Source organism: Rousettus aegyptiacus, unplaced genomic scaffold (genome assembly GCF_014176215.1).
Source record: "Rousettus aegyptiacus isolate mRouAeg1 unplaced genomic scaffold, mRouAeg1.p scaffold_m13_p_14, whole genome shotgun sequence".
In the NCBI taxonomy this organism is placed as follows: domain Eukaryota; kingdom Metazoa; phylum Chordata; class Mammalia; order Chiroptera; family Pteropodidae; genus Rousettus; species Rousettus aegyptiacus.
The window spans coordinates 7,363,182-7,391,025 of NW_023416289.1; the positions used below are offsets into that span (position 1 = coordinate 7,363,182).

At 40.6% G+C, this 27,844-nt stretch overlaps 1 protein-coding gene and 1 pseudogene across 2 annotated transcripts; one reads left to right on the forward strand and one right to left on the reverse strand.

Annotated features, from left to right (window-relative positions):
- Window positions 1–524: 524 nt before the first annotated feature.
- On the reverse strand, window positions 525–27,844 carry BBS2 (Bardet-Biedl syndrome 2). 2 transcript variants are annotated; one of them, XM_016124090.2, is made up of 18 exons: window positions 27,584–27,844; window positions 23,183–23,410; window positions 20,953–21,078; window positions 20,610–20,672; window positions 19,730–19,807; window positions 16,949–17,053; window positions 16,780–16,866; window positions 14,862–14,997; window positions 14,487–14,626; window positions 13,451–13,595; window positions 13,190–13,361; window positions 12,430–12,559; window positions 11,169–11,300; window positions 10,586–10,723; window positions 9,798–9,910; window positions 6,021–6,169; window positions 5,186–5,309; window positions 525–1,412 (listed from the first exon to the last, which is right to left on the reverse strand). In XM_016124090.2, exons 1-17 carry the CDS (start codon window positions 27,698–27,700, stop codon window positions 5,203–5,205), a joined length of 2,166 nt encoding a protein of 721 aa, XP_015979576.2. In that variant the 5' UTR covers window positions 27,701–27,844; the 3' UTR covers window positions 525–1,412; window positions 5,186–5,202. The 2 variants fall into 2 exon arrangements, with proteins under 2 accessions (XP_015979576.2, XP_015979575.2); XM_016124089.2 differs by lacking the exon at window positions 525–1,412 and having other exon boundaries at window positions 4,833–5,309.
- Window positions 24,819–24,937, forward strand: LOC118611721 (annotated as a pseudogene).

A 27,844-nucleotide genomic window follows, 5' to 3' on the forward strand; every position in this document is an offset into this window, starting at 1 on the left:
TAACACACGGGTTTAGCAAATCACACAGCCTTACGTCCTGTCCGTGCCGGGCCCATCACACTTCCTCCCACTGCCTCTGGCTTTGTTCCACTGTGACTCCCCCAGGACAGTGCAGACTTAGATGAGGCGCAGTGTTCCTCCCTTGGAAAAGGCCTGGCCTGAACCATCATGGTCCCAGAGATGGCTGGCCAGTAAAGAAGACAGGCAGCTTGTGCCACGTTGTGGTCATTCCCAGGTTCCCCCTGCTTCTCCATCCTGGAGCTGTGGCCCTTTGTGGAACTCAGTGGTGTAGCCTCGCTTACGGCTTTCATTTTCCTAAGTACTGCAGGGTCAACTGTAAAACTAGCTGCCTTTTTTTTTTTTCGTCAAGAGACCACATGCTAAAAGGCCACATCAAAATCTCAAGAAGCTGTCCATTTTGTTAATTCCATTTTCCTTGATCTGTTTTGGGGTTTTATAATAATAACTACTGCCACCGAAATGTGGGTGTGGATGGGTGGGTCTAGGTATCATTGCATCTTCAGTTGAAAGATGCTATTCTCATTTTAGTCCAACACTGCATCCCTATTTCTCTTATTTTGGGTTTAACTAATTAATAAGAATAGCATTGGGCTCTTCTTTTATCTCCTAAAACTGTACAAACTCTTTTCTAAAGTTTGCATTTAAATGAAGAAAATGATTTTCACTTTCTTTTAGGTTGTTTCATATAATTTTTGATTTTGCACCCCAGTCAGTAGAAAATGTTTCAGCATGTGTGCCCATGATATGGGTGTTTATAAATTTTACACATGTGCTAATATTCAGTATTAATAAAACACAAATTCTTAAAGGAACTTAAGCTTTGAAATTTAAAGCATTAGTATAACAAGTAAGTATAATCCCACTCGAGTGTGTCAGTACACTACGGTTTAAACATTGTGGTCTCCCAAATTGTGTGCATGTGAAACGGCCCATTACCGTGTGGGTGTGGGAAGATAACTCATTCTAGGTATTTCTTTCATCTCATCCTGTTACATTCATTCACTTACTTTCTGATGTTTTCCTGAGGGAGAGAGGGGTCGAGGTTCTAGCTGACGCCCTGTCAGTGGCATAACCCCAGGAAGGCCCAAGGAAGATGCTGGGCAGGTGAAACCGTCCGGTGTGTGGGAAACAGTCTGAGACTCGGGGCTCTATGAAACATCTAAGAGGCCAGCCAACGTTTCCAATTCTGGAGGGCTGACTCTAAATCTTAGCACACTAGGCAAGTGTTAAAATGTGCTTTTGAGTTTCTCCTTGATCTCGATGTGCTCACGGGCTGTCCGCACAGAATCTTCTGTACACTGCAGAAAAGGACTTCCGTGTCCGAGGGGAGCGAGTCCCCGAGAGCCAGACTCTGCAGTTCCCTCATCTGCGGCAGCACCTCTCAGACGTTCCTGGTGAAGAGTTAAAACAACAGATAAAAATAGAAAGTAACGATCACCCGGAATCTCACCATCTGTGGTGCTTTGTACGGAGGTATCGCCTTGGCCAGATTGAGCCACATTTCCCAGTATTTCCTTCCCTAGGTTTCTGGTTAGAGTGAGCCACGAATTCTTACGCAAAAATTCGGAGGGCCGGAATAAAGCCGCGGCCACTTTAGGCCTCACTCGCGTTTTCACCTGGCTCCAGGCACACGGTGTCGGTCAGCACCTGGCCTGCGACTGTTCCGCCTTCCTCGGATCTTCCTTCAGCTTCTCCGGGAAGGGCCTGTCTCTGCAGGGTGCCCACCCCATCAAGGTCGGAGGTAAAAACCATGTGCTCTGGGCTCCAGCTCATGCCTGTGCGTTCTAGCTTGTTGTTCTTCTTCCGACATTACACCCTTTCTGCACTTCGAGTTCCAGCATCAGAGAGTGCAGCCTTACAGAGACTGCTCTGGCACTCACTATGGATTGCGTACGCTCAAATCCCCTTTATATGTTATCCATGATGGAAATTAAGAAAACTGTCATGAAGTTATTGTGAGAGCATATTAGCATTTCTGTTAAGAGGAAGAAAAATTAAACTTTTAAGGACAAACCCTGTAAATAATCTAACTTCTGCCCCTCATTGTAAAGATGTGGTAAATGAAGCCTTGGGGAGAAAGGGGTTGTTCAGTTTTGAACCTGGCTTTTCTCCTGCTCACTGATCTCTTGGACTCCACCGAGCATGGCAGTTTGGTTCTCAGAACACCGAGACACAGCAACGCTCGGGCTGTCTCTCCCGGGTCGGTATTTTTTCAACAAGAAGTTCTTGGCTGCAGTATCTCTTCAACACCGTTATATACTTACCACTCCTAACACTGAGGAAATGCAAACCCTGTTAAAAGGGTCCTTGATATGTGGAGAGTGACACCAGAGGCAGGCTCGCCAGCCTTCGCCAACTGGACAGTCTCTGATGCAAAATCAGTCCACGCAGTTTTGAAAACTACTTAGGAACTGTCCACGTGGCATCATTTTAGGACGAGATTTCCGTACCATACACATGGCACAGGAGCTAGAGCATAGAGTGTGGGCAGGGGCCAGATGGGAAGGAGGCAAAACGCGAAACACCAGGCTGCAGTGGGCGTCATCGTGTGCTTCGGCTTCGAAGTGAAACTGCAGATGATTTAGTCCTGTGATCACAGGACTCCGCAGTGGCAGATTTGTAACTGCTCATTATAAAATTCGAAACTTTAATAATGTTGAAAATCATTTTTGTAAAGCACTTCTAGAGTTGCGTAATAGTTATAAAGTTCCCAGTTCTTTGATTTCCGAGAGCTACTGACGGGCCGACTAAGGACAATCCATGGAGAGCAGCAGATGCTTCTTTGTGCTGAAGGCGTTCACTCAGCGCCCCGGGAAGGATAAAGCTGATTAAGATGCAGGCTTTGTTCTCACTTAATAGGAGATTAACATGTAAATAAACACAGAATGTAACCAGGATGAAGAATAGGATGGGCGAGGAAAGGTCTCCTAAGGAGAAAGCATCCGGCTGAGCCTTGATGTATTTGGACAGGCGGACATGACGGGAAATAATAAAAACTACACTCTCTAAAATACCGAGTACCTGATGGTGGTGACTTTTTAAAGGGGATGCTCGAAAAATGGCTGAAAAGCTTTCTCCCAGATACTGGAATCCTCAAGATCAGCTTTTAAGTGAAGCTCGAGTGTTCACTTAAAGCTTCAACAAAATTCAGCACAAAATAGAGCTTAAACTGCAGCTTCTAGAAGGCATTCAGATTCTATAAGGATAGAAAAATAGACAATAAAACAGAGAAAAAACATAGCCAGTTTTTTTTTTTTTTTCATCTCGAAGCTGAATATGGTGACTTGTCAAAGGAGAAATAACGAGAATCGAATGTTTCATGAACACTTCCATCTTGTCCAGTCTTACTTGCTGGGGAGCAGCTGGGACTAGCAGCAAGGGCCATGACAACCCATTTCTAGCCTCTGCCATGGCTTACCAAGCTGCGGGACCCTGTAGGAAATACTTTGCCTCTCTGAGCTCAGAGGGACTAATATCAAGAAGATCAAATTAATGTGAAAATAACCTATTTGTAACCTAACAATCAAAAGTATTTAAAAATATCTTGCTGCAGATGACCCCCTCAAGCCTTCCCCCTTGAATTATTTTAGGTGTAAGAAGGAAGATTTTGGCTGAAGAACAACAGGATGGCCTTTGATGAGATTATTCTGTTAGGGTCCTTAAAAATGAAAAGTGCCATACAATTTAAAACCAGCACCAACTAGAGATTTTACTCTCAAAAGGTATGTTAGACTCGTTAAAATTTTAGAAAAGGACTCAGCAGTGGGACTGGAGTTTTGCTAAGTGATTAATCCCTGAACTTCAGCTTCCTCATCTTTGAGGCAGATAGAAGATTCTCTACTACTTCAGGGATTACTGAAAATAACACAGTGTATGTCTTTGGAGCTTATCGGTTGAAACTGCAAAACAGAGGTAGTACGGGGCATAATCTCACTAAAATTAGGACTCCATAAAGCTCATACTTCAGAAATAGAAGAGGTAATCCTAAATGATCAAATGGAGGAAGCTAGCAAAATTAAGTTACCTCGGAGGAAAGGCTCCTCTCCCTTAACTGCATATGAACGCTACCGAGATGTGGACACCGGCCAACGTTTTAGTCGTTGAACCAGTCCCGCAGTCGACCTCCATGCAGAATTCTACTTTGCAGAGAAGGAATTGCTGGCTACTGGCCCAAACCTCGGGTTTCTCGTCCTTGTGGGCGCACCGCTAGGTACCACGGCCTGGCCTCCATGCGGCAGGGGTGGCCACTCTGGCAAACGAAATGTGAGTGGAAATGACAGTGTGTCGTGTGCAGACCACAGTCTTTAAAAGCTTCCATCTTCTGCTGGCTTGGATATAAATAACTGCAAGGCCTTTGCCAGCCCTTTGCAAATAGGGTTCCAAGCGAGAAAACGATGCCCCAATGTCATAAGGCCTTCACTGTACACAGTGACTATGACACTAATCAGCCAAATCATTTTCCTGAAGCTTATTTCTCCAGAGAAGTCAGGCTGAGAAAGGCTGCCCTACAGGATAACACAGCTGTAAGATTAAAGGAATCTGGGTCCCTGAATAACTATAGAGAAATCCTTACATAAATGAGAAAAAATGGGTCATTAAGAATTTGGAGGTCTATTCGTTTCAGCGGTTAACATTACTCTCACTGACAGAGCACACTGAACTGACCTTCCCTTAGTTTAAATTTGTTTACACGCGCCTGTCAGTGATTAAAAAGAAGGCACATTCATTTAATAGCCATATCTTTTTCTCCACATAATACAAATGGCTTATGCAATTCTGATATGGTGATTTTAAAATCAGTCAACAAAAGGTACAACAGCTTTAAATTTTAATGAAAAGGCAGATAACCTATTTTAAAATTACAAATTTGATTACAAGACAAAAGGCATACCTATACACCAATCTGACATACACACAGAAAAACTGGACTTAGCTGCCCTACGTCTTAAAAAGCATCCACCTTCCTACACACAAACCTAGGATTGTTCGGCAACAGTATCATTGCTTTTTAAAAATAAAAAATGAAGAGCTCTTTTCAGATGCAATGCTTTGTCTCCCATTTGTACAGCTTACTAAGGCTGGGTTCATTCTCAGCCCCTGGGTTCTCCAGGGTGCGACATAAAGCAAATTTATAAGGAAAACCACTCTCTAGGAACTTCATTACCATCTGCATCTCCTCCCCTACGATGACGCCGTCCCCACCCTCATGACTCTGAACAGCATGTTGATGTTGTTGCTTCGGATGGCATCCCGACAGGCAGTGACCACCTGGTTCTTGGGTTTTCCGACTGTACGAGGAGAAACATCAAATCAGTACAACCCAAAAGACTATTAAAAGTGAAATTATACATTCGAGTCTAGCTTTAAAAGAGCATAAAACTAGGGTAGATAAGAGTTACATGTAAGTAGTGCAAATTCAACTAATTTATCTTACCATTCCCTAAAAAACGATACCTTTGTGAGGGAATTTCTTACATACCAAACCTAGAGACCATCTCAAATCTAGAAACCGAAAGTCAGTTTTAGAGAAAATGATCAAAGCTCACATCCACTTAGCAAAGGTTATTTCTAAAAGGAGGTCAAAAGCACTGATCCAAAACAGCAGATTTTAGGTATAAATCTCTGGCTATATTTCTGCTTACTTTGGTTTACTCTATTGCTGTGGAGGTTCCCCCCCCCCCCTAAATTTTGAGTTGGACATAACTCAATTGTCAGTCTCCTTTTTTTTCTAATAGAAGTATTTAAGGCTTTCCTCTTGGGTATATGCCACTAGGTTTTTCTTTAGAGGATACAGCAAGGTCTAAGAAAAGTTGCTGAAAGCTTTCTTTCTCTTTGAACTGTGGAGACTAACTAAAGACAAACAATAGGCTGACTGGCACTCGAGTGAGCGGTGCCAACTGGAGCATGAAAGGTATCTTTATAGATATGGGCCCCGATATGAATTCTCGAAGCTACTACCATCGTCAATGGTTCTCACCCAAAAATTACTAATGACTCACCACGCAGACGACCTGCTCTTTGAATCGCTTGATTTACTGCTTTGAGGTTTCCCAATAACTCTGTGTGATTATTGCAGCGAATTTTATATCCATGTAGCAAGTCTTTATTAAGGTCATAGAGTTCCATATAGCGATTCTTCATTGTTTTCCTGTGTAAACCATTTAATTTGCATTTAACATCACTGCACCTCGATATGGCAGGCTTGAATTAAAAAACTTGCAAACATCTTAGACATATAAAAAGCAAAACACCAAATTTTTAGCTGTATTATCATTAAAACAGGGTAACTGCTAAAGTTTGCTTTAAGAACATTGACAAGTTTCTATCAAAATATCCTATTTCTTCCAAATAGATGGAAGACAAGTGGTCTTCCTCAGTTATTGGTACATGGTTTGTTGGAATTTAGGAGCCAGGAATCATCACGTGCCCACTGTGCTGGAGGGTGGAGAAAAGTGAGCAAGATGACAGCCCGCGTTCCAAGTTTCTCATCGATATTCATTAGACAAAATGGACCTACTCTTAATAAAACATTTTAGACAATTAACAGATTCGGGTTCATATTTTATCAAGGATTTAAAAACAAGGGCATAAACTTAAAACCACAATGAGATATTACTACACAACAATAAAAACAACCAAAATAAAATAAACTGATGATACCAAATGCAGGCAAGAATGTGGAGCAACTAGAACTCTCAAGCACTGCTGATGGGAATGCAGAGTGGTACAGCTACTTTGGAAATTGACTGGGCAGTTTCTTAAAGAGTTAAATATATGCTTAGGATACAACCCAGCAATCCTACCATGAGTTATTTACCCACAGAAATGAAAACATGTGGGTAAAAGTCTTGTATGCAAATGTTTATAGCAGCTTTAGTCACAATCACCAAAGTCTGAAAAAAAATTTAAATGTCAATTAATTGGTGAATGGATAAACAAATATGATATGTTCATACACTGGAATACTATTCATCAACAGAAAGGGAAAAACTACTGATATATGCAACAACACGGACAAATCCCAAAGGCATTATGGTAACTGAAAAAAGCCACACTCAAAGGGCCTATCACGTACAATTCCATTTATACGACATTTTACAAAAGGTATAAGTATAAGGAGAGAAATCGGATCAGCGATTTCTGGGGACTGGCAGTCAGGAGAAGTACTGAGGCAGAGAGGCACACCGATGAGGAAAACGGTCTATCTCGATTGTGGCAGCAACAACACAATTATATGTTTCTCAAAATGTTTTGAACTGTAAACCTAAAAAGAGTTAATTTTCTGCATGAATATTATAAATCATGTATCAACCAATTTAACTTTAGAAAATAAAAATAAATATATACGTACACACACACACACATATCTCCAAGAGCCTCTAAATAAAATATAAATAAAATAATTCATAATAAAAGGAATTTAGAGGTTGGTGGTCACTTTCCTCCAGGTTGGCACAGTTAAGTGCCTAAAGCCAGCAAAATCTCTTTGACTTTAAAAAGAAATAAATAAAGCCAGAGAGAGAGGGAAAAGGAGGCCTATAGACAAAATTGTCCAGAAAAAGCAAGTATCTTTTATACCTTGCAGAAAATTGGGGGAAAAAATGAATTGGAAAGTAAGAGGTAAAACTATCTCAGTTTACAAATGACACAAGTATACATCTGGAATAACTAAACTACAAGAGAGTAAAGTAGCAGATTATAAAGCCAACATATAAAAATCAATAGTGTTCATACATACAAACAAAAAAACCAGAAGATATAATATAGAAGAAAGATCCTATTTATAATTACAAAAAGAAAATACCTAGGCTTAAATTTAACAAGAAATGTCCATGTTCATGTAGATGAAGAAAACCATAAAACACTCTGAAAGTCATAAAACATGACTTGAACAAACATTAGGACATAGCGTGTTCTTAGCTAGTAAGACTGAATGAACATCACTGTAACAATTTCCCTTCTTTCCAAGTTAATAAATTTAATATGATCTCGATAAAAATATCTACTCTTATAATAAAAAAAAAATTTACGATAAAGTTCACTGGAAAGAACAATCATGAGTAGCCAAAAAAATCATGAAAAAGAAGAGCGACAGGTTTGAGAAGGGGTACCTAGCCGTACCAGATAACTAAAACACACAAAACACCTATAAAGAAAAGAATGGTATGTCAAAGAGAGAGACAAGAAAGACCAATAGAACAGAACAGAAAATCCAGAAATAGACCCACTACATGTGGAGATATATCATAAATGCAGCATGTCAAATCAGTGGGAAAACAGACTTTAAAATAGTAGTTTGAAACAACGTGATAATCATATTTTTTAAAAAATAAAATTAAATGTATTGCACTGAAAACCAGCATAAACTCTAACTGGAACTGAGAATTAAATGTATAAGAAGAAAACATACAAGTACTAAAAGCAAACATTGGGAAATTACTACCTGGGAGTAAAAATACTTTTCTAACTATAACTTGAAATGTAGAAGTATTAAAAAAAAAAAAAAAAAAAAAGACTGATCATTTTGGCTACATAAAAATTTAAAGAAGTGTTTACATGAAAAAAAAATCATATAAATTTTTTAAAAATCTAAGCAAAGTACTCATACTATATTTTTTTAAGGGCTTGTTGTCTGAAATACTTGTGGCTGAAGTTCTATGATGTCTGGAATTTGCTTCCAAATAATACAGTGCCCGGAAGAGAAAGCAGATGAATGTAGAGATGAAACAAGACTGGCCATTAGCCAATGAGCATTGAAACTATGTGGCTGCTCTGTAGGAAATCACTATATTATTTAATCAACTTTTGTATGTGTTTACAATTTTCAACAATGTTATTTTTAAAAGCATTTACTTCTGAGCAACACCATTATAATTTTTGCCAATTTAGGCCTTTCAGGAATAAAACATAAGCAGCACCCTGGGCAAACTCCTGCCTCTCACACATACACATACACTATCTGGTTAACTATTTCACTCAATCTGCCTCCATATGTTTTATTGCCAAGATATATTTTGCATCTAAACAAGCAAGAAGCTAGACCTGTGCATATTTGTTTTCACCTTTTTATTGTAAAATGTAAAACACATTCAGAAAAATTCACGGAAAAATGTTTGTTAACCAGGTCAAGTAAAAGGACATTACCAGCCCCCCCAGAAGCTTGCCAGTGAGTGTTACTGAATAGTCCCTCCTCCTCAAGAAAAAAATACTATCTCATATAATCTCTTCCTTGTACTTCTTGGCATTTTTATCTATGTATGCTTCCCAAATGATATAGTTTAGTTTTGTCTGTTTCCAAACTACATATAAACGGAAGAATTTTTACATATTCTTCTGAGTCTTCTTTTAATCTCCATTATGCTTGTAAGATTGGTCCATGTTGTTACATGTCAGAAATAAATGCATTCTCATTGCACGTCGTATTCCATTCCATGGTTATATCATAATTTATCCATGAAACTGTTGATGCTAGTTTGGATTACTTTCACTTTGGGATACACACACACACACACACACACACACACACACACATATGTATATATATATTCCTGTACAAATATTCTGGTTCATATATGCACAAGTTTCTCTACGTTATAAACCAGGAGAATCGCTGGGTCATAGGATATGCACATTTTCGACTTTACTGATAATGCCAAGTTATATATTCCAAAGTCCTTATATCAATTTACACTCCTACTGGTAGCATCTGAGACTTGCTATTCCATATTGCTGACAGGTTTAACCCTGCACCTGTCCTAGCCATGGTAAATACTCACATGTCCCTCATCAGACGAGCATCCTCAGCTCGGACCAGCAAACTTCGGATCAGATTAGAATTCTCAGCCATGTCAGCACTGAGCTTCTGATGCACTGAATGATGCTCATCCACCTGGAGGCCACGAACACGCAGTAATTAAAAAGGCCTCCCAAACTTCTTGAAAACTAGACAGGCCGTGAAGACCCTTTCTACCATATACCGAGGCCCTTTTCTTTCTCCTGCTTACTCACACCATCTTAACTACACATTGTTTGAACCCTTCCTCGATGAAATAAGTCGTCTATGCTGCCTCTAACACTCCAGGTGACATTCCCTTTGGATCTTTCCATGTCTTAGCATTGGGAGCCCTGGCAACGCACATGTTAATAGTTTAGGGTTTCGGGGTGGGGAATGCTGTTATAATTTGGGGCCGATCGCAATCGTTATTTTCCTTTTAAATGTGGGTTGTCGGAAAGCACTAAGAGCAAAGTAGATACAACAGATGAGATGAAGGGTTAGCAAAGGAAACTGCGATGTAACATATTGTGTGAAAGTATTCCCCTAAACCAAACGGCAAGCAGGGTGGTCAAGAGCTAACTATTTCTGTTTATAAAAGACATCCTTTAACTAGTGAACTCTCTGATACTAGTTCAATTTTGATTTTTAGAATTTGCAAAAAAAAATTCTTTAAATCATGACTATCACATAACATACATACAGCTGTAGGATCATCGCTCTCCTAAGAAACATTTCAAACACCATTAGACCTACCAAGTTCTCTTGATGGCATCTGCTGGGTGCCCTCACCTTAACTAGCACCTTTCGTAGTTCCTCAAAGTAGGTGGGGAAATCTGCTTCTACCTGAAGGTCTTCAATAGCAAAAAAGGATGCCATTGACTGGATGATATCACCAGCCAAGTCAATATCATCAGTATTTATGGTGATCTATCCAGAGAAAAAAGAGACAAGTTTAGCACCCTCAGATTAATTAAAGACGCACTTGGCTGAAACGCTACCTACACCTCCCCATAATCAACATGTCTACGGAGCATAAATTTATATGTGGTGATGAATACGATAGGCATTAGCCCTCGAAGAAAATACAAACCACACCCGTTATTTTTAGCAGTAGGCTAGAAGGACAATCCTTTAGCCTTGTAGACTAAAAAGGAAATCATTCAAACAGTGAAAATGTTTCTCTTCACCCCTGTATTCTCAACCCTCCCAAGTTAGACGAGGAAGGGCTGAAGAGGAGGGGGCAGAAGCTGCTCTAGATCATCCCCCAGGGTCGAAGATGATTAACACTAACAGACCTTGGTGCCTCCCACCTCACTCTGCACTGGTGGTGAACACTACGTGAGCAAGCTACACCCAAGACAGCGCGTGTTACCTCTCCGCTGAGTTTTATTTTTATGTATAGCTGGCCACCATTCCGTAAGGATGTGAAACACACTTGAAACGGAGCATTCTGAATGTTGGTGTCTTCGGGTAACAGAAAGTTCTGGTTGAGCCATATAACAACCTTAAAAATGAAGAGGGTGCAATGAACTTCCATTTTTAAAGTACGGTCATTCTTGGGAGTCATCCTTCTTTCTCATGTTATTATTTGGTAAACAAACAAACAGTTATACTTTACCCCCAAGAAAACACTAACCACACTCCCTTTTCCCACCTCACACGTTCTTAAGTAACATTCATCATTATCTCCAGACCCACAGCACACGTAATTCAACAGCATTTTCAACTCAGACATAATCTCACAAGCTATGTGGAAACAATTCAGGTAAAATGCTAATCCTGTTTCCACAACAGCCCTGCTGTGGCCATACCATGGACCATGCAGTGTGCTTAAAACTATTCCAGTCGTTCTTTAAAAAGTATTAAATGAAATATGCACACTCCCTCAGCACAGACAGAGATACAGCCACAGGATGAGGTGAGAATAAGTTTTATATCAGTATGAACGGTGCTTCACAGTGGTTTGTAACACAGGTCCTACATAAGAAGCACCTGGGAGGCCTCTGGAAGGGCCCCCAACAGAGTTTCTGGTTCCACAGGCCGGGCAGGGGCCTGAGAATCTACATGATCAAAAGGCCTTGCTGAGAATTCTGAGGTCCAGCTACAGGTCGCGCCCACTAGCATCAATCCTTCAGGCTTTACAAGGTTGTCACGCCAATTAGGAATCTTCAGGGGCCCCTGTGAGGTAAAATACCCTCATCTACGGGTAAGGAAACCAAGGCTCAGATTGGTAAGAGGCGTTCCCCAAGATCACGAAGGAATTTGAACCCAAAAATGTGCCCAGCTCCAAGTCCCATTCTTTCCATTTTGATGTAGGTTCCTCTTGAAACACTAGGTCAGGGCAACCACACTCAGACCCTAACAGGGCAAGAGAGGCCTGACAAACTGGTGAGCATTCGCCTGTAACCAAGGCTTGCTCGGGGAAATCTGGTGTGGATTTTTTCCAACGTGAGAGGAGATATTTTAACAATATTTTTGTTACAGGTTATAAACCAAGTCCAAGCTACGTAACTCTTTCATGTCATATTGACAGCTACCAAATAACCCATTCATGTAATTCCTCCTTTCTAAGAAATAACATCCAAAGGATTCTAAAATGCCAAAGTATTGAAAGAAAAAAGCCAGATGCTCACTCTCGGGGCCCGTTCGGTGATGACAAAGTTGACATAGCTGAGCGGCTCGCTGGCAGAGTCCGGGCTGGTCAGCGCATACATGGAGAATCGGGGTAGCTGTCTGGTCAGTTCGAATACGTGAAACTGGGTGCTGTGGCCAACCAACGGAACATGAGAGAACTGTTTCGGGTAGGCTGTTATTCTAAAGTGCAAGGCCCCAATCATAAAGTCACTACTGGGCCATCAAGTGGATATGCAAGGGTTTCAGTAACAAAAAAAAAATCCCCCCAAACTTGGGTTAAAGTACTAGAGTAACGGGGTTTGGGATTTAGAGATGACATGAGACTATATCTACACATACATGCACCAAGGGTTTAAACACCCTGAAAGGAATGTGGAACGGCTTTTATCTTCCACAAATCTACTGTTTTTCTTCACTAGCTGAGGTTATATATGACCCTAAGATGCATCCCAACCCTGTAGTCTTTGTGGTCAAAATTAGAAATTGACAAACCATCAATTAAATCTTTTGAACTTTTGTAATTATGAAATCATTAAACTAAAACCAGAAAATAACCATCTTAAACTTATGTACCCTGTTTTTTGAAAAACGATTTCAAATTAGAGAAATACAAAGGCCCTGGGAAACCTCGTCTAGGTGGGTAGAGCCATCAGATGGCTTCTCTGGCCCCACAGACTCCCTGGCATAATGGAAAAATCTACACATCTCATCATCCTCTGCGTGCTGTCTGGAAATGAACTGTGACTTGCAAAGGGTCACCTGCTTCTGTAACCCACGAAGGTTTTCAAGTGCAGATCCACAGGGACATCTTTGGGAGGTGTAACTGGGATGCGGATGGAGCTGGAGAGGTTGTGAATGCTGGGGTGGACCACGTGGCTTTCCCCGAGAAAAATGCCCTCTGCAAAAATCAATACCGCTCGGATGATGGTGTCTGCAGGGAGGAGCGAAAACAGCAGTTCAAGAACCACACTCCAGGACGGCACAGGTGCCTACAAACGCCGGCTGCAAATGATGTCTTACCATTCGAAGTAGAAATGCACAACTCAGCATGAGCGGCCTGAGTCTCGTTCCCCAGATTGACCGAGAGGGCGGTGTGGAGCTTCGTATTGGCTGGGATTACGCCCCGCTGCCCTTCGGCCTCATTCAGTGGACTGCTCAATTCGGCCTACGAAACATCCCCAAACAGTGAACTCATGTCGATTTTAAATAATACAGCTATTCTGCTTCACCAGACGCACTGTTCCAAATCTTATTACATTATCTGATGCTTTGGAATTCAGAAGACTCTCCTCATTAGTGCCCCCCGTTCTACCTGGCCTTTCCTAAGCAAAAATACCCACGTCCCTTCTGCATTTAGGGTGCACTGTACCCCATCGTGCCTTTTACATATTTTATATTGTTCTTTTAAAATAACAAAACTCACTTAGCATAGCAAATTCAAATACAGTTATGCATGACGGGACAAATTAAAATCTTCCCCAGTTCATCCTCTGGCTATTTGGCACCTACGTGTACACACACGCGCGTGTACACACACACGCATGTATACACACACACATACACACACAGAGTATCTGTAGCTGTCACTTTTTATGTTGTTTTTGAAAAGCTAAAAGACACTCCATACACATTGTTCCTCCTTTTTTCTCTTAATGATACCACAGTTATCCTTCCACATCAGTCCGAGTACACACACTGCATTCTTCTGCGCTGTTTAATATTCCCCCGTATAAGCTCCCCATTATTGGTCCACATTTCAGTTGCTTCCAACTGTTCGGTGCTACAGACAGGGCAGCAGTAAATGTCCTGGACCACGCATGCAAAGATGTCTATAGTTTAGCTGCCCGGAAGTGGAATTTCAAGGCGAAAGGATGCATGTGCTCTCAGTCCTGACCCAGACAGAAAAAGGCCGATGCAACCTGCACTTCGGCCAGAGGGGAGGAAGGGGCCTGCGCTGTAGCAGAGGCTCACGTTCTCGTTGTTCTTGCACATCTGCCAGTCCTCCCGGTCCCTCTCAGCTTTTCCGATTCCGTTTCCCCGTCACGCTAGGACCTACCTTGGCATTTTCCTCATAGTTCCGGAGCTCCAGCAACAGATTCTGTTTTTTCTGACTCAGCTCTCGGATCAAGTCCTGCTCTACGCTGGTGTCCATGAGGTTCCCTCTCATCTCAGCCGCGCCTGGCAGGTAGCCCCGGACTGAACACAAGGAAAAACCATTCGCCACACTAAGGAATAGCCCAAGAAGAGCCCAAGACTACTTTTAAGTCATCAGTTGCCTGGTCGCATAGGACCAAAAACCTAAGTTCTCATTTCCTCATCTTAGATGAACTTATTAGGACAAGAAAACATCAATACGAACACATTATAGTGGAATTTCCTGGTATTCCACCCCAATCAAATCAAAAATCCGATTTCTCCCGTCCCGATTTACTTTCCCCGTCCACTGAGCAGCAGATTAACTGCACGTGGCCGTCCAGCCGGTAGTCCCCCTCGACCACGCCAGCAACTGCAGAAGAAAAGTTGTCTTTAAAGATGACCTCCCCTGTTCGGTCGCTTCGAGCGTCAACCTAAAAATAAAATAAGAACCTGAAAAATTGCTTAGGTCACAGTTTAAAAAAAAAAAAAAAATTTAAGTCGTTTAGTTTTGGAATTTTTAAGAGTGTGCCATGGAGCCCTGGGCCTTCTGAGGAGGCACCTATGACCACTGGGGCCTGAGGGGACCGTAAGAGGCCTTAACCTCGTGTGGTTTCTTCTTTCTAAATAAGGTGTTTTATATATCGGCCTTTACATAATATTTCATTGGGCGATATGGGTTAGCTGAGAGGCAGTACATATAGCATATACAACATAGTACAAGAGTCCAAACTGCCCGGGTTCCGATTCCAGCTTTACCACTTACTATCTATAGGGGCCTTGAGCAAGTTTCTTGACCGTTCTATGCTTGGCTCCTCATGGGAGGATTGATGACAAGAACATGAGAAAAATAACTGAACCTACACCTCAGAGGGTTGGAATGGGGCCTAAAGGTGTTACACTTGCAAAGCACTTAGAAGAGGGCCAGGCACTTAGAGGTACATGAAAAATGATAGCTCTATATAACAATTTTATCTTTATTATATAAAAATGTACAAAATATAGTTATATCTAAAGTTTGAAAAATGCCACCCTAGCCCGACCTCCCACCCCTGATTAAACCTTTACAATAACCCTGTTTGAGAGTCCCTCTTCCACATAAACTATTGAGCTACCTCAGCGAGCCCTCCTATCTCCTGTAAATCTCTTCCCAAGAGAGGCAAATAAATAACTCATCGGAAACAAATGCACCTCAAAAACAATGATGAAGAATAATGGCTTAAACTGTGTAATTTTCTTATCTTGTTGAATGTTCTGGAACAGATTACATAATAGAAATTCCTTAAAATTTTGAAAATGTTTAACTATAAAAACATCTAAGCCCAGAGTCTTATTTGGAGGTAAGTTTTGATAACTTCTCAAATCTCATAATTTCTAACTTTTCGATCAATCATAATAATTTATATCCCCCAAGAATATGGTCCATTTTAGAGATTTTCAAGTTTCTTAATAAGCAACTATACAGTCTGTCCTTATAATTTTTAATACCCATACCACAGACAAAAAGAAGCAGAGGAGCAGGAACCAACATAACAACTTTTTAGAATCTGTTCCTCCTCACACACGCCCAAAATAAAGAAAAAAAAACAAAGAAAAGATAGGAATTAGCTGATTTCCAGGCAATCCAGCACTGACAGACAAGAAAGCTCGGGCAAATGGTATCCATGGAGATCTGGCAGCTATTTAAGCAGTTTCTAACAAGATAATTCTGACTTGCCAAAAGTCTAGAAAATTCTGATTTGAAGTTTATAAAGGAAAGAAAAAAAGATTTTATTTTGAAGTTACAGTTGGGAAAACAATATGATAACATGATTATTCCTATTAATTCTAGGTTTTCAGTCAGTTTTCAGATTTATTAGGAAAGAGCTATACAAAAGGTTCATTATTAGCTTATTAATAGACCAGCTTTTACTGGTCTATGCCTACGATCGACCAGACTGCATGGATTCTCATTCCTTCAAAGAAGAGATTTAGAAAGAATCTTCTGGAGATTATTCCCCAAAGAGGGTCAGAAGACTAAAAAGATATTCACTCACTCCATAGTGCTGACAAGTAAAACAGGAAGAAAAAATGTGCAAAGATTATAAAGTTAAATTTGAAAGCACAGCCCAGGAATGCAAGTTTGTACTCTCGTGTTACTGCTCTGAATCATACAGCCAATATATCTGGACAAATATTTCTCTGAACTATACCTGAACTCTGCTATTGAAACTTACCTTCCCATTGGACCAACCAGTTATCAGTTCACATACTCCATCAGAATTAAGGTCAAAAGCATGAATGCTCATGGCATGATTTTTGGACTGAAAAGAAATTCCAGTAATTAGTACAGAACCTCTCAACAAGTATAAAATTCTTGAATATCAGAGGCTAAATTGGACTAACTTTAATTCTCCAGTAACGGGATGTTTTGTCGTAAACGCCAACTGTGCCATTGGAAAGGGCATAACCAAACCGACTACCATACATGGGGCAAAGGGAGGTGATGATCTGCAAGAAATAACACATAAAAATAAAACGCCTTTTCATCGAGGCTCAATTTAATTCAAAGTATGGCTTTATAAAGCGGCATGCCTTGCTACAAGTGTGTTAAAATTAGATTTAAATGCACTTCCAATCCATTAGTGGATCTATGATCCACGTCATCTGTTTCGGAGGTGTGTAATCAGGATTAAATAAACTCACAGAGTCTGCTGTTTTAGATCAGATTATGTGGCAAGTATCAACCAATTATTTTTAAAAAAAAAAAACAAAAAAATAAAACTGAGAGATCAAGGAGGAAATATATATGGAGTACAGAAGATCTACAGTGTAAAACAAATTGTTATATACATTAACTCAAAATGTTTTAATGATTATTCTAATTTCCTTACCTTATAATATCCCACACTCTAAATTTTAAAAAGACTTATAAAATCCACTGGTTTCAAATATCTTTTATGTGTATATTTTTCTTTCTATGACATATTTTATTTTTTGGCTAAAGATGAAAGACATTTTTTAGAAATAAATGTAATCCTTCCAAAAGTGAAAACCCAAGCACACAGATCTGTGTATATATGTAAAAATATACAGAATGCATATATTACACAGAAATATTTATAGGACTGTTTTGAGATTTAACATCTCAAAGAGATAAAATTTTGGATACTAAATGAAACTGCCTTTTAAAGTTAAAACCAAAGCTTAATAACGCCAATGATCCTGCAGATCTACTTTCTAATTCTGACCCTAATACAAGAGCTATTAAGAAATAAATTGTACAAAGTAGGGAATAGTTATGTAATTTCCTCTATGCCTACAGCTTTTCTACAAAACCACCCACATCGCTTAACTCTGAATACAAAGTGCTGTGTAGGACTTCAGAATTATTTCACTCAAGGCATTCTTCTGGCAATACTCAGTGCTGTTCGACTGCCACATGAATTATGATTTTGCTGATCTGGGAAAGACATTTGAGCTACGGCCAAAATCAAACCAAGAGGACAGAATAATGGCCCTGAAATGCACGATTTCATAAAGTCCACATTTTCATAAATTTAGCCCCAGATTCCCTAGGTCCCTCAGTTCTTTAGTTCGCTAGTTTCTTTGTTTTGTGGGCTGGAGGATCAACAGTCACCTCAGATCCCCTAGCTCTAGTTCATGTTCTCCTGGCCTTTTCTAGAACTTCGAAAAAAAGATGTTTCAAAGAATGCACTCTCCTCATATCTAATATTCATAATAAACAAAAATCCAACAAAACCTGAACCATTCCCACCAAATGGAAAAAGATTCACGGTAAATGTGCAGAAAGGGAAATGGCAGTGCAGGACAGCCCCCAGGGGCCGGAAATGCTCCAGTCGGCTTATCTCTGAGAATCTGATGAACGCTAAGGACCCTCTTTCCAGAAAAACACGTGTTAAGCACGTCCACAGAAAGCAGAACCCGGTGTATCCACACACGTCTTCAGACTGCCGCTGCTTTTGGCACTCGACTTTCCTCTATACGCAACTATCACTTTACAATTATAATAACTGAATATATAAAAAGTACAGTAGGACTAAAGAAAAATCTATGACTCTCACTATAGGATAAAGGTGAATGAGTTAAAGTCATTGGTAACACTGTGTATTAATATGCAGTTTTTGCTTCTTGGTCTCCTCTCACAGTTGGGAGAACAGAAGCCTGACTTCCCCAGACAGCTGCTCTAAGTGAAGGGAAGCCAGGACACGTCGTTGAGTGCGGCTTTGAGGCCAGTGCCCCCACGCTTTTCTGATACAGACTCCCAACCTCCGCCTCACCAGACTCTGCGGGATCCCACCATTCTGACCTCGAAAACTCCCTTCTGCTGTTTTTCCTGTTCATTTACAATGTTCGCAAGCCATCGCTCCTTTATCCCCTTCTCCTTCCTTAATTCAGAATATTCTAATCATTTTTCGTTTCCATCTTGCTCAAGCCTGAAAAACCAGCAGCATATATCCTAAAAAAGTCAAAACTGCAAAGGAGAAGAGCAATCTTAGGCACGACTTTAAAAAATAAAGTTTAAACGTCTCTAACATCTAAATTTTAAGTTGACCTTCAGAGACGTGCCTAAGAAGGACTTAATATGAATGAAGAGAAAAAGCATAAAAATCTCACTGAGGCACTTCACTCAATCCCATTTAAGACGTGTGAGGATGAGGAGGGGGACAAGGCACAAAGGCTCGAATCCTGACCGTGCCACTTAACAGCCATGACCCTGTGTGAGCAACTTAACAAAGAAACTTGACATCAGTTTCCTCTTCTGTAAAATGGGAATAACATTCCTTTCTTAATAGGGTTGTTGTAGGGTTACATGAGTTACTTCATGTAAAGCACTTAAAACACAGCCTGGCATATATTAGGTGCACAATAAATGGCTGCTATGATGATGACGATGATGATGTATTAACCCATTAAAAAAAAATGGCTTTGTGCTCAATAATTTTCCTCTATTTGATCGGTCTTTCCAAAAATATATCTTACACAAAGATTTTTAAATGCTTCTTTCTTAGTAAAGCACAGCTCTGTTAAATCTCCACAGTTTTTACCCTAAAACTGTCTGAACTGTAAGAAAGAGGTTGCTGGTCTCTCTCATCTGCTCTTACGTTTGATGAGCTGATCTATCCTGCCCCAGGTTACCATAATTCTGAGGGTGGCACCACATACCTCCGTTTCTGTCATTTCTGCCACGATCTCATCTTCTTTAAAAACACGAATATCAAAGTCTTCAGATCCAACAAGAAGCTGAAAACAAAACAAAAAAAAACATATTTAGTTCAGCAAGTGAACACAGCAAATTTTCCATAAATAAAACAAAAACTTGCATAATACTTTGTATGTCGCTACTGCTGCCCGAGAGCTCCAACCTCCCGCATAGCTCAGGAGGCTTCCTCTAATGCAGTTAACGAGTCCATCAGCCAAGGCAAAGTGGCTGGAAGAGACTCTGTCCCGCCACGTGGGCCACACATCCTGCCAGAGCATGTGCTTCCAGCAAGCGCCTCAAAGCATTCCCCAGTTTAGCACCTCTCTGCCTGCAGATGGAAGCCCTGGTTCAAATGCCAGAGCCCAGTACCCACAGACAAGAGAGGGGTAAGTCATTGCTCGACACGGCATGTCATTGGAAGCTCAAGACGCTAACTTCTAGAGTAACCATGAGAACAATGTCAAAGGCTAAGAGCCAATTTCTAAAACTTTTAAATTCCTGAAAAAGTTGGCCAAAATTGAAAATGACTTGCTGATATGGTTTCACAGCATCAGAAGCAGTTTATAAGGTTATAAACATGACTGTGGTCCCATCGACCGTTCTGCCGTCTCTCCCTGTCCTGTGTCTTTAAAACATCTTGGCCTTGATCTTTTTATTAGACAAAGAAAGTGATTTATTGTTCAAAAGAGAAGAGAAAGACAAATGAGGCCAGTTAGCTCATCATTTAAGCAAAAGACTACCAAAATCAACCACGAGAAGCTAACACCTCTCTCAACACTAATGTGACTGTCACGGGAACATTTTCAGCTAAACCAGCACAGAAGTATCTCCTTCCCCACATACCTCTTTCTTCCCATCGCCATCAAAGTCACACAAAGCCAAGGAATGAACATTATCTCCAGTAACCTGAAAATACAACTATATATCATGAATATGCCACATTTTTTCACTGAATCTGGATATCCTAGCTACATGAAAGAGAAGATTATATAAACCACCAATAGGTGTTGTTCAAATTTTGCATATCCTTTTTTTAATGTACAGAATTATAAATGTGGTTCCATTTTGTTTTTTCTCGTTCATTAGTCAATGGTAAAAAAAAAAAAAAAAAAAAACCAAAAAACATAAAGAACATTAAAAGTGAAACTATTTAAGAGAACTAAAGGGAATGTTTTGTTCTTCATACCGTCCAAAAGAGGTCATTTCCTTCATGATCGAAACCCTGCAGAGCACAATTTCCACCAATAATTGCAAGAGGAGATGAAATGTCTCCCAGTGTCCCCAGCACAATTGCATTGGCTCCATCTGCTACCTAAGAAAAAAAAAAAAAATGATAGAAAATCTCAACAACAATGTGCAGGCACACTGGAGGTAACACATATCCTCATCTTTATTTGGATACTCAAATGTCTCCATCATCATTTGTGAGAAGCCACATGGTCTCTCAAGAGACAGTCCGGAGCTTTCCACTGAGGACAGTCACTGCGGCACACGTGAGCTTATGCAAGGATGAGTGCAGATCCAGGATACTCCCCGGTCCCTGGCCTCACACGCCGCTCTGCCACAACAAACTGCTGCAAAACCCAAGGCTCTCTCAGACCTCCAGGTTTTAGAGGCCAAACTACCCACAGAATCAAGACTTATGCTATTAAAAAACCCCAAACTTTATAATCTATTTTAACCATTTTGGATGGAAATCGTTTTGATACTTATTACCAGTTCTCTTATTTCTCCTCTTTTTCATTGTAAAGTTATTAAAAAGTACAAAAAATAATAAAACACCTATAGACCCACAACTTAGAATTAATAAATGTCCCAGATTTCTTGAATACAGTACAAAAGCATAATTCAATTTATTTTTGGAAGATTCAAGGACATCTTCATCAACGCTAATTGCTTATTGTACAAAAAAAAAATCAGTATTATATAATCTTCAAGTGGGAAAATTATTTTTAAAATTGGCTATAAAGACTTCATAAGAAATCAAAATTGATAAATGACCAATCAATTGAAAAATAAAGTCAAAAGGTAAACAATAAACTTGGAAAAACAACTGCTATATACAAGACAGTTTATATTTTTATTAATAGAAGAGTTAATAAAAAACAAATAAGGATCAATACCCCAAGCCAAAAAAAACACAGAAAATTCATCATAGAAATAAAAATAGCCAACAAACATGAAAAATGTTCGTTCTCACAATATATCATTTTTCATTTTTCAGATTAGCAAAGATGAAAAAGAATAGTACTATCCATTATTGTTTAGGGTAGAATAAAACAGGAATTCTTGTATTGAGAGGAAGGTGGAAAAAAATAGTTTTTCTAGAGAGGAATTTAGCAATTATCTATCACAATCTCATTTTAAAAAGGTTTTTAACTCAGTACTTGTTAAGATGAATCCTTGTAGTTATCAATTTCAGGTGTCAATCTGACTAGACCATCGTACCCAGATATTTGGTCAAATGTTATTCTAGATGTTTCTGCGAAGGTATCCTTTAGATGAGATTAACACTTAAATCAGTAGACTCTGAGTAAAGTAGATTACCCTCTATAATATGGGGGAGAGAGATTCATCCAATCAGCTGAAAGTATTAATAGGAAAAAGACCAACCCCCAAGAAAGGAAGGATTCTGCCGCGAGACTGCTTAAAACTTGCGTTTCAACATCAGCTCTTCCTTTGGTCTCCGGCTTGGCGGCCTAGACTTGCCAGCCTCCACAATCATGTTAACTCATTTTAAAAAATATATCCCTCCCCCATGCCTCTCTCTAGGTATATATATACATCCTATTAACTCTTTCTCTGGTGAACCCTGACTAACACAGTTCTATTAATTCCCTAATTCCATCTTGTACAAAAACATAGGAAACGTATCTATGTGACTGAAGATTTCTTAGGACAGAAAAACACTAACCATTAAAGAAAAAAATGGATCACGTGGACTTCATTAAAATTCAAAATGTTTGCTCATCAAAAGATACCTATGTATTGGAATAAGCCACATTACTGGGAGAAAATGTGTGTTATACATAAACCTGACAAACTTATACCAAGTATATCCAAACGACATCTACAAATCAATAATACACACAAACTAGCAATAAAAAAATAGGCAAAAGACTTAAACATTTCACAAAAGAAGACATATAAATAGACAATAAGCACAAGAAAAGGTGTTCCATATCACCGTTCATGAAGAAATTGCAAAATGAAACCAGTTAGCAACCATGACCACATAAAAAGGCGTCAAGTGGATAAAGCAGATGTAAATGGCAACATCTCCACGTTTAACTGCACTACAACAGTCACATAATCAACCAAAATAAATATCTGATTTCTTTCAAGCATTAAAAAAAGAACGAACAACGAACATTGTGGGCAATGGGAACTTCACGGTTATAAAGGGGTATACTTGCCTCTCTGTAGAACAAATCTGAATTATTGTAGACGTCGTAAGCCAAAAGATTAGTCTGCGTTCCCACTAAAAGAGCATCATAGCCAAGTTCAGGGTTCAGCGCTCCTGCAGCCAGGCAGCTGACTGCCTGATTAATGTTGAGAAGCGAAACGTCAGACTCCAGGGGGCTCTGGAAGACCCTGGATGCACTGAAATGCTGGCTCCGCGTATGAGGATTGTGAATAAAAACCTAAAACAAAAACCGTGAATTACATTTCCTTAAAACCAAAAATGTAAAATTAACACGCATTTCTTTTTTTTTAAAAAAAAGGACGGGTTATTAACAGATATCAAAATTAATAAGAAGTCACTTTAATCACCTACAAAACTTAAAGCACCCATACCACGGTTCTCTGTGCAGCTAGCTTTCAATACTATGAATTGCGGCAATCCACTGGTTCTCAGCCTTGTAAAGAACAAGGTAACTCACAAGGCCTAGTTGTTGCTTACCAGGGCAATTCACAAGCCACCCGCCTGCCAGATGCCAAGGCACTCTTAGGATAAACCAGCCTTTTCCTGATCGACCCACAGGAAGCCGCTGCCAGCTACAATGACTGCTGCATACCAAAACGATCCCAGAAAATAGAATGAACACTTCCTTTAGTATCTTTCACTCGAGTACCTAATAAATTTATTTTTAACCATTAAAATAGTCCGGTAGTTAGTAAATCTGTTTGACGAACTTAAACTGAGTCATACAAATCAAACTTCTTGAAAGCTTTCACAGTCTATACTAGTAAGACAGAATTAAATAATTAGCCCAAAATTAATTGAACAGTTTCAACTACCATAAATATAATCACCTTAGTGTTTATACAAATCATTCAATTTCCTTGGGCTTCCTCTGTAACAAGGAGGTCTGGACTAAAACATGCATTCTCAAAGAGGGGTGATATCCCTCCCAAGAGGGGTAACTGGGTTTGGGGTGGGGGAAACTTACATATTAGAATGGCCACTTGCCCGTCAAAGGGCCACAGTACAAAAACAGATATACAGGATATCTGTGGTATTAAAATTCCATTAAGGAAATGCTCATTTTCTTTAAAAAGCTCCATGGCAGGGGGGCAATATGAAAAATAAAGAAACAATGGACTAGAGATTCCTAAGCCCCTTTAAGCTCTAAAATTCACTAATTTTAAACAAGTATTTCATTCCTTTGGTATAAATCCAAACAGAATTAATTTTAAATTATCACCTAAATGAGGTGACCCATTCAACAAAATAATTTTCAAAAGGCTTAGAAATATACAGAAGAGGTGTGTAGTTACTGAAGATCGCATTCATGTTCTCACGTAATACTTCACATTTGTAAAAATGTTACTGCATCTGATCCTCATAACAAGCCCTTATTTATGGATGAGGTCAGAGCGGTTCAGGCCCTTTCCCCAGGTCTCTCAGCTAAGTGACAGGACTGAGGCATGAAGCCTGGTGTCTGGTTCCAGACCCTAAGCCCTAGTCATCACATCTTACTTCCTCCTATAACAGTTCTGAACAAAAGAATTCTCATGGAGGACATAGTTCCATAGTACAGTGGTTAGCACGTCTGCTTTACATGCAGAAGGTGCTGGGTTCACGCCCCAGTGGAGCCACGGTCCATGGGCTACTGCCATACCATCCTGAACAAGCCCCATCCCATCTGATCTTGGAAACTAAGTAGGGTCAGGCCTGGTTAGTACTTGGGTGGGAGACCACCTAGGAAGTCCAGGTGCTATAGGCATAAATAACAAAAATAAAAGAATTCTCATGGAGTCTTCTAGTAATTAGACAGGATGAGTAAGAACAGGAGGAGAAATAACTTATGGACTTCAGATCCACGTTATTGGAATGGAAAGAGTTTGGGTTTTACCCCCAACAAAAGCAACAAGAGTCCCCAGAAGTGCAACTTTTCCCTAGCTCCCCTCCTGCTGTAAGAGGGAAAACACTCAGGTTCATCTTGCAAGAAACCTCTTTTAAAAGTGTCCACGCTCAGGCTGAGACCAGATCCCAGCTCCATGTTCACACCGCAGTATACTACCTTACATCACAAAATTCTGTTTCTGGAAACACAAGCCCCAACAGCCAAGGGGGCTTTAGCCTTACCTGGAATGTTTGTTTGAAAAGGAGAATCTATTTGAGTATTACCTGAATCATAAAAATGTTCCCAATCTTTTTAGTCTCCAAATAAAAGAAAATCAGGTCAGACCTTTTCAGATTTGTTTGAAGTTCTTAACGTAAAAGGTCCAATTACACAGGACGGAGGTGCCTGTTTCTCCCACTCTCTCTCGCCCTCCCTCTCAGCCATCTTCAGAAACAGACCTAGAATCAAGTGTTCCTGCCTCCCACTTTGGGTCACATTCTGATGAAAAGGCTTCCATAGAAACCTCCACTTCGTCCTCCTGCCCCAACTCCCACGCTAGCTCCCTACATCTCTGCTGCAGTACCAGCCAGAGCTGTATGTGCAACACAAGTCAAGTCCATCACCCACTTTAATCAAAAACAAGGTCTTCGCCACGGTCTTCAGGCACCATATGATCTGGCCCTTAGCTGCTTCACCTCTCCCCTCATTCCAGCCCAGCAGCCTGCTTTTGTTCCTGGAACACAGGCAGTGCATTTCTACCTCGGAGCCTTTGTACTGACAGAGGCCTCTGCCTGGAAGGCACTTACCCCGCATTTCTGCAGGGCTTATTTCCTTCAAATCTTTGATCCACAGTTATCCTATCAGAGGCCTATCTGATCGCCATGCCTAAAATAGCATAGCATTGTGTGCATTCCTTTACTCTTTTTTTCTCCTATGAGGACTGTGTGTATGTGTATGTGCATGTGAGAGAGAGAGAAAGAGAGATTGATTTTATATATATACACACACACATTTTTGCCCCCTGTTGTCTGGCTCTCCTTCTCAAATGTAAGCCCCAAGGGGGTGAGGCTTGATTGTCACATTTACCTTGCATCTACAAGACTAAAAACAGTGTCCAACATAGAGTAAACCCTCAACAAATTAGCCCTCGCTGAGCTAACATCAAAGGGCCCTTTTCAGTCCATGTATTTAGCTGCCGTGTATCCACAGTGGAAACAACATGAATTTGTTTTTGGCATTTGTCAGTGCCCCTTAACGATAACAATGAACATTAAGTGTCGGGCCCTGTACTAAGCACATTGCTCCATTATACTACTTAATGAAAATTAATTTTTACTTAGGTATCCCAAGGTGCATCATAACATCCAACATAGGTGGAAGTGTCTGGAAAACTACAAATCAGTATATAAATGATAAGCTTATTACATCAACACTGTGTCAAAGAACATGGACTCTTTATTTCATTTCCATGACTTGCTAGTGTAGTGAACCTCTCTGAACTGCTATTCCAGTCGGTAAAGTGAGAGTAATAAAAAAAAATAACAACAGCTAACAGTGACCATTCCTTAAATGCCAGTGCTTTACATGTATTAGCTTATTTAGTCCTCACGACAACCTTATGTGGTAGATACTATTATGAAGTACCTTGCCCAAGGTCATGAAATTAGTAGGTACTGAAGCCAAGTTTCAACAGTTGTGCTACGCTATAACTGCCCTTGGCATCGTAGCAAGGATGCTGAGATAATTAACGGAATAAGGCTTTGTACCTGTTAGAAATTATTAGGCTTGGTGTCACTGTATTCCATGTATTTGGGTCATGCCTCCCTCAATACAGTGCCTCGATGTACCTTGTCTGTCATTCTTCTGGACTATAAGCTTCCTCAAGGTAGGGACTCCGGCTTTATCTCTGAATTTCCAACATCTAGCGCAGAGGAGGTGTTCAATAAAAGTCTGTTGAATGACCATGTCTTTTTCATCTCTATAACCCCCACACCTTGCAGAGCACCTGGCTTGGCACACAGCAAGTACCTAATAGGTACTTAGTGAAAAAATTATGGGAAAAGATGTGAATTACACGGATAAAGACAAGTGCAATCTGAATCATTTATTTTAGGAGTATTTTTTTTTTTTTCAAGCTGTTTGGCTCAAGGCAGTCTAAGATACTGGAAGGAGTTCCAGAGTGACAGACAGAAGCCCTGGGATCGAATGAAGTCTGCTACTATTCTAACCCTGACCAAGATCCTTCCCCGTTCTGTACACTTCTCTTCCCTAAGCTCCCTATAGGGACTCCGACATTGTCCGAGTCTAAGTCCCTGAAGACAAGAAAAGTTAACTGTTCAGAAAAGCCATTCATGCGAGACTCCATTATTCTGCGGATTGAGAACTATAGGATGAATGCCGACCGGTTGCCGGGCAACCCTGGCTGGGGGCGGGGTCGGAGAGCGAGGGGCGGGATCGCAAGGTAGCAGCCAGCGGAGGATGTGGGGACAGCAGGGACCCGGGCTTCGTGCGGGTGGGAGCGGTTACCTTGCCCGCTTGGGTGGCGGCCGCCAGGCACGGGTGAGTCCCGTCGTAGCGCCCTACGGCCACCATGCGGGGGCTGATTTTGTGGCGCAGTTTCAGGGTGAACACGGGCAGCAGCATGATGGCGGCGGCTCTGGGGACAGCTGGCAGCCCTAGGCCGGCACAGCGGAACCCACCACACCCGTCGCGGTGAGGGGAGCAGGGACCAGACCAACTCCGCTGCAGCTGCCTCAGGATGGGCGCAAAAGAGCGCGGGACCGCTGG

Excerpts from the sequence above, each read along its gene's own strand:
- BBS2 (XM_016124090.2), bottom strand. The coding sequence starts at position 27,700 with ATGCTGCTGCCCGTGTTCACCCTGAAACTGCGCCACAAAATCAGCCCC. Across the intron at positions 23,411-27,583 it reads CCGCCACCCAAGCGGGCAAG|GTTTTTATTCACAATCCTCA; the intron begins GTAACCGCTCCC and ends TTTTTGTTTTAG. Across the intron at positions 11,301-12,429 it reads TCACCGAACGGGCCCCGAGA|GTTGTTATATGGCTCAACCA; the intron begins GTGAGCATCTGG and ends TTCATTTTTAAG.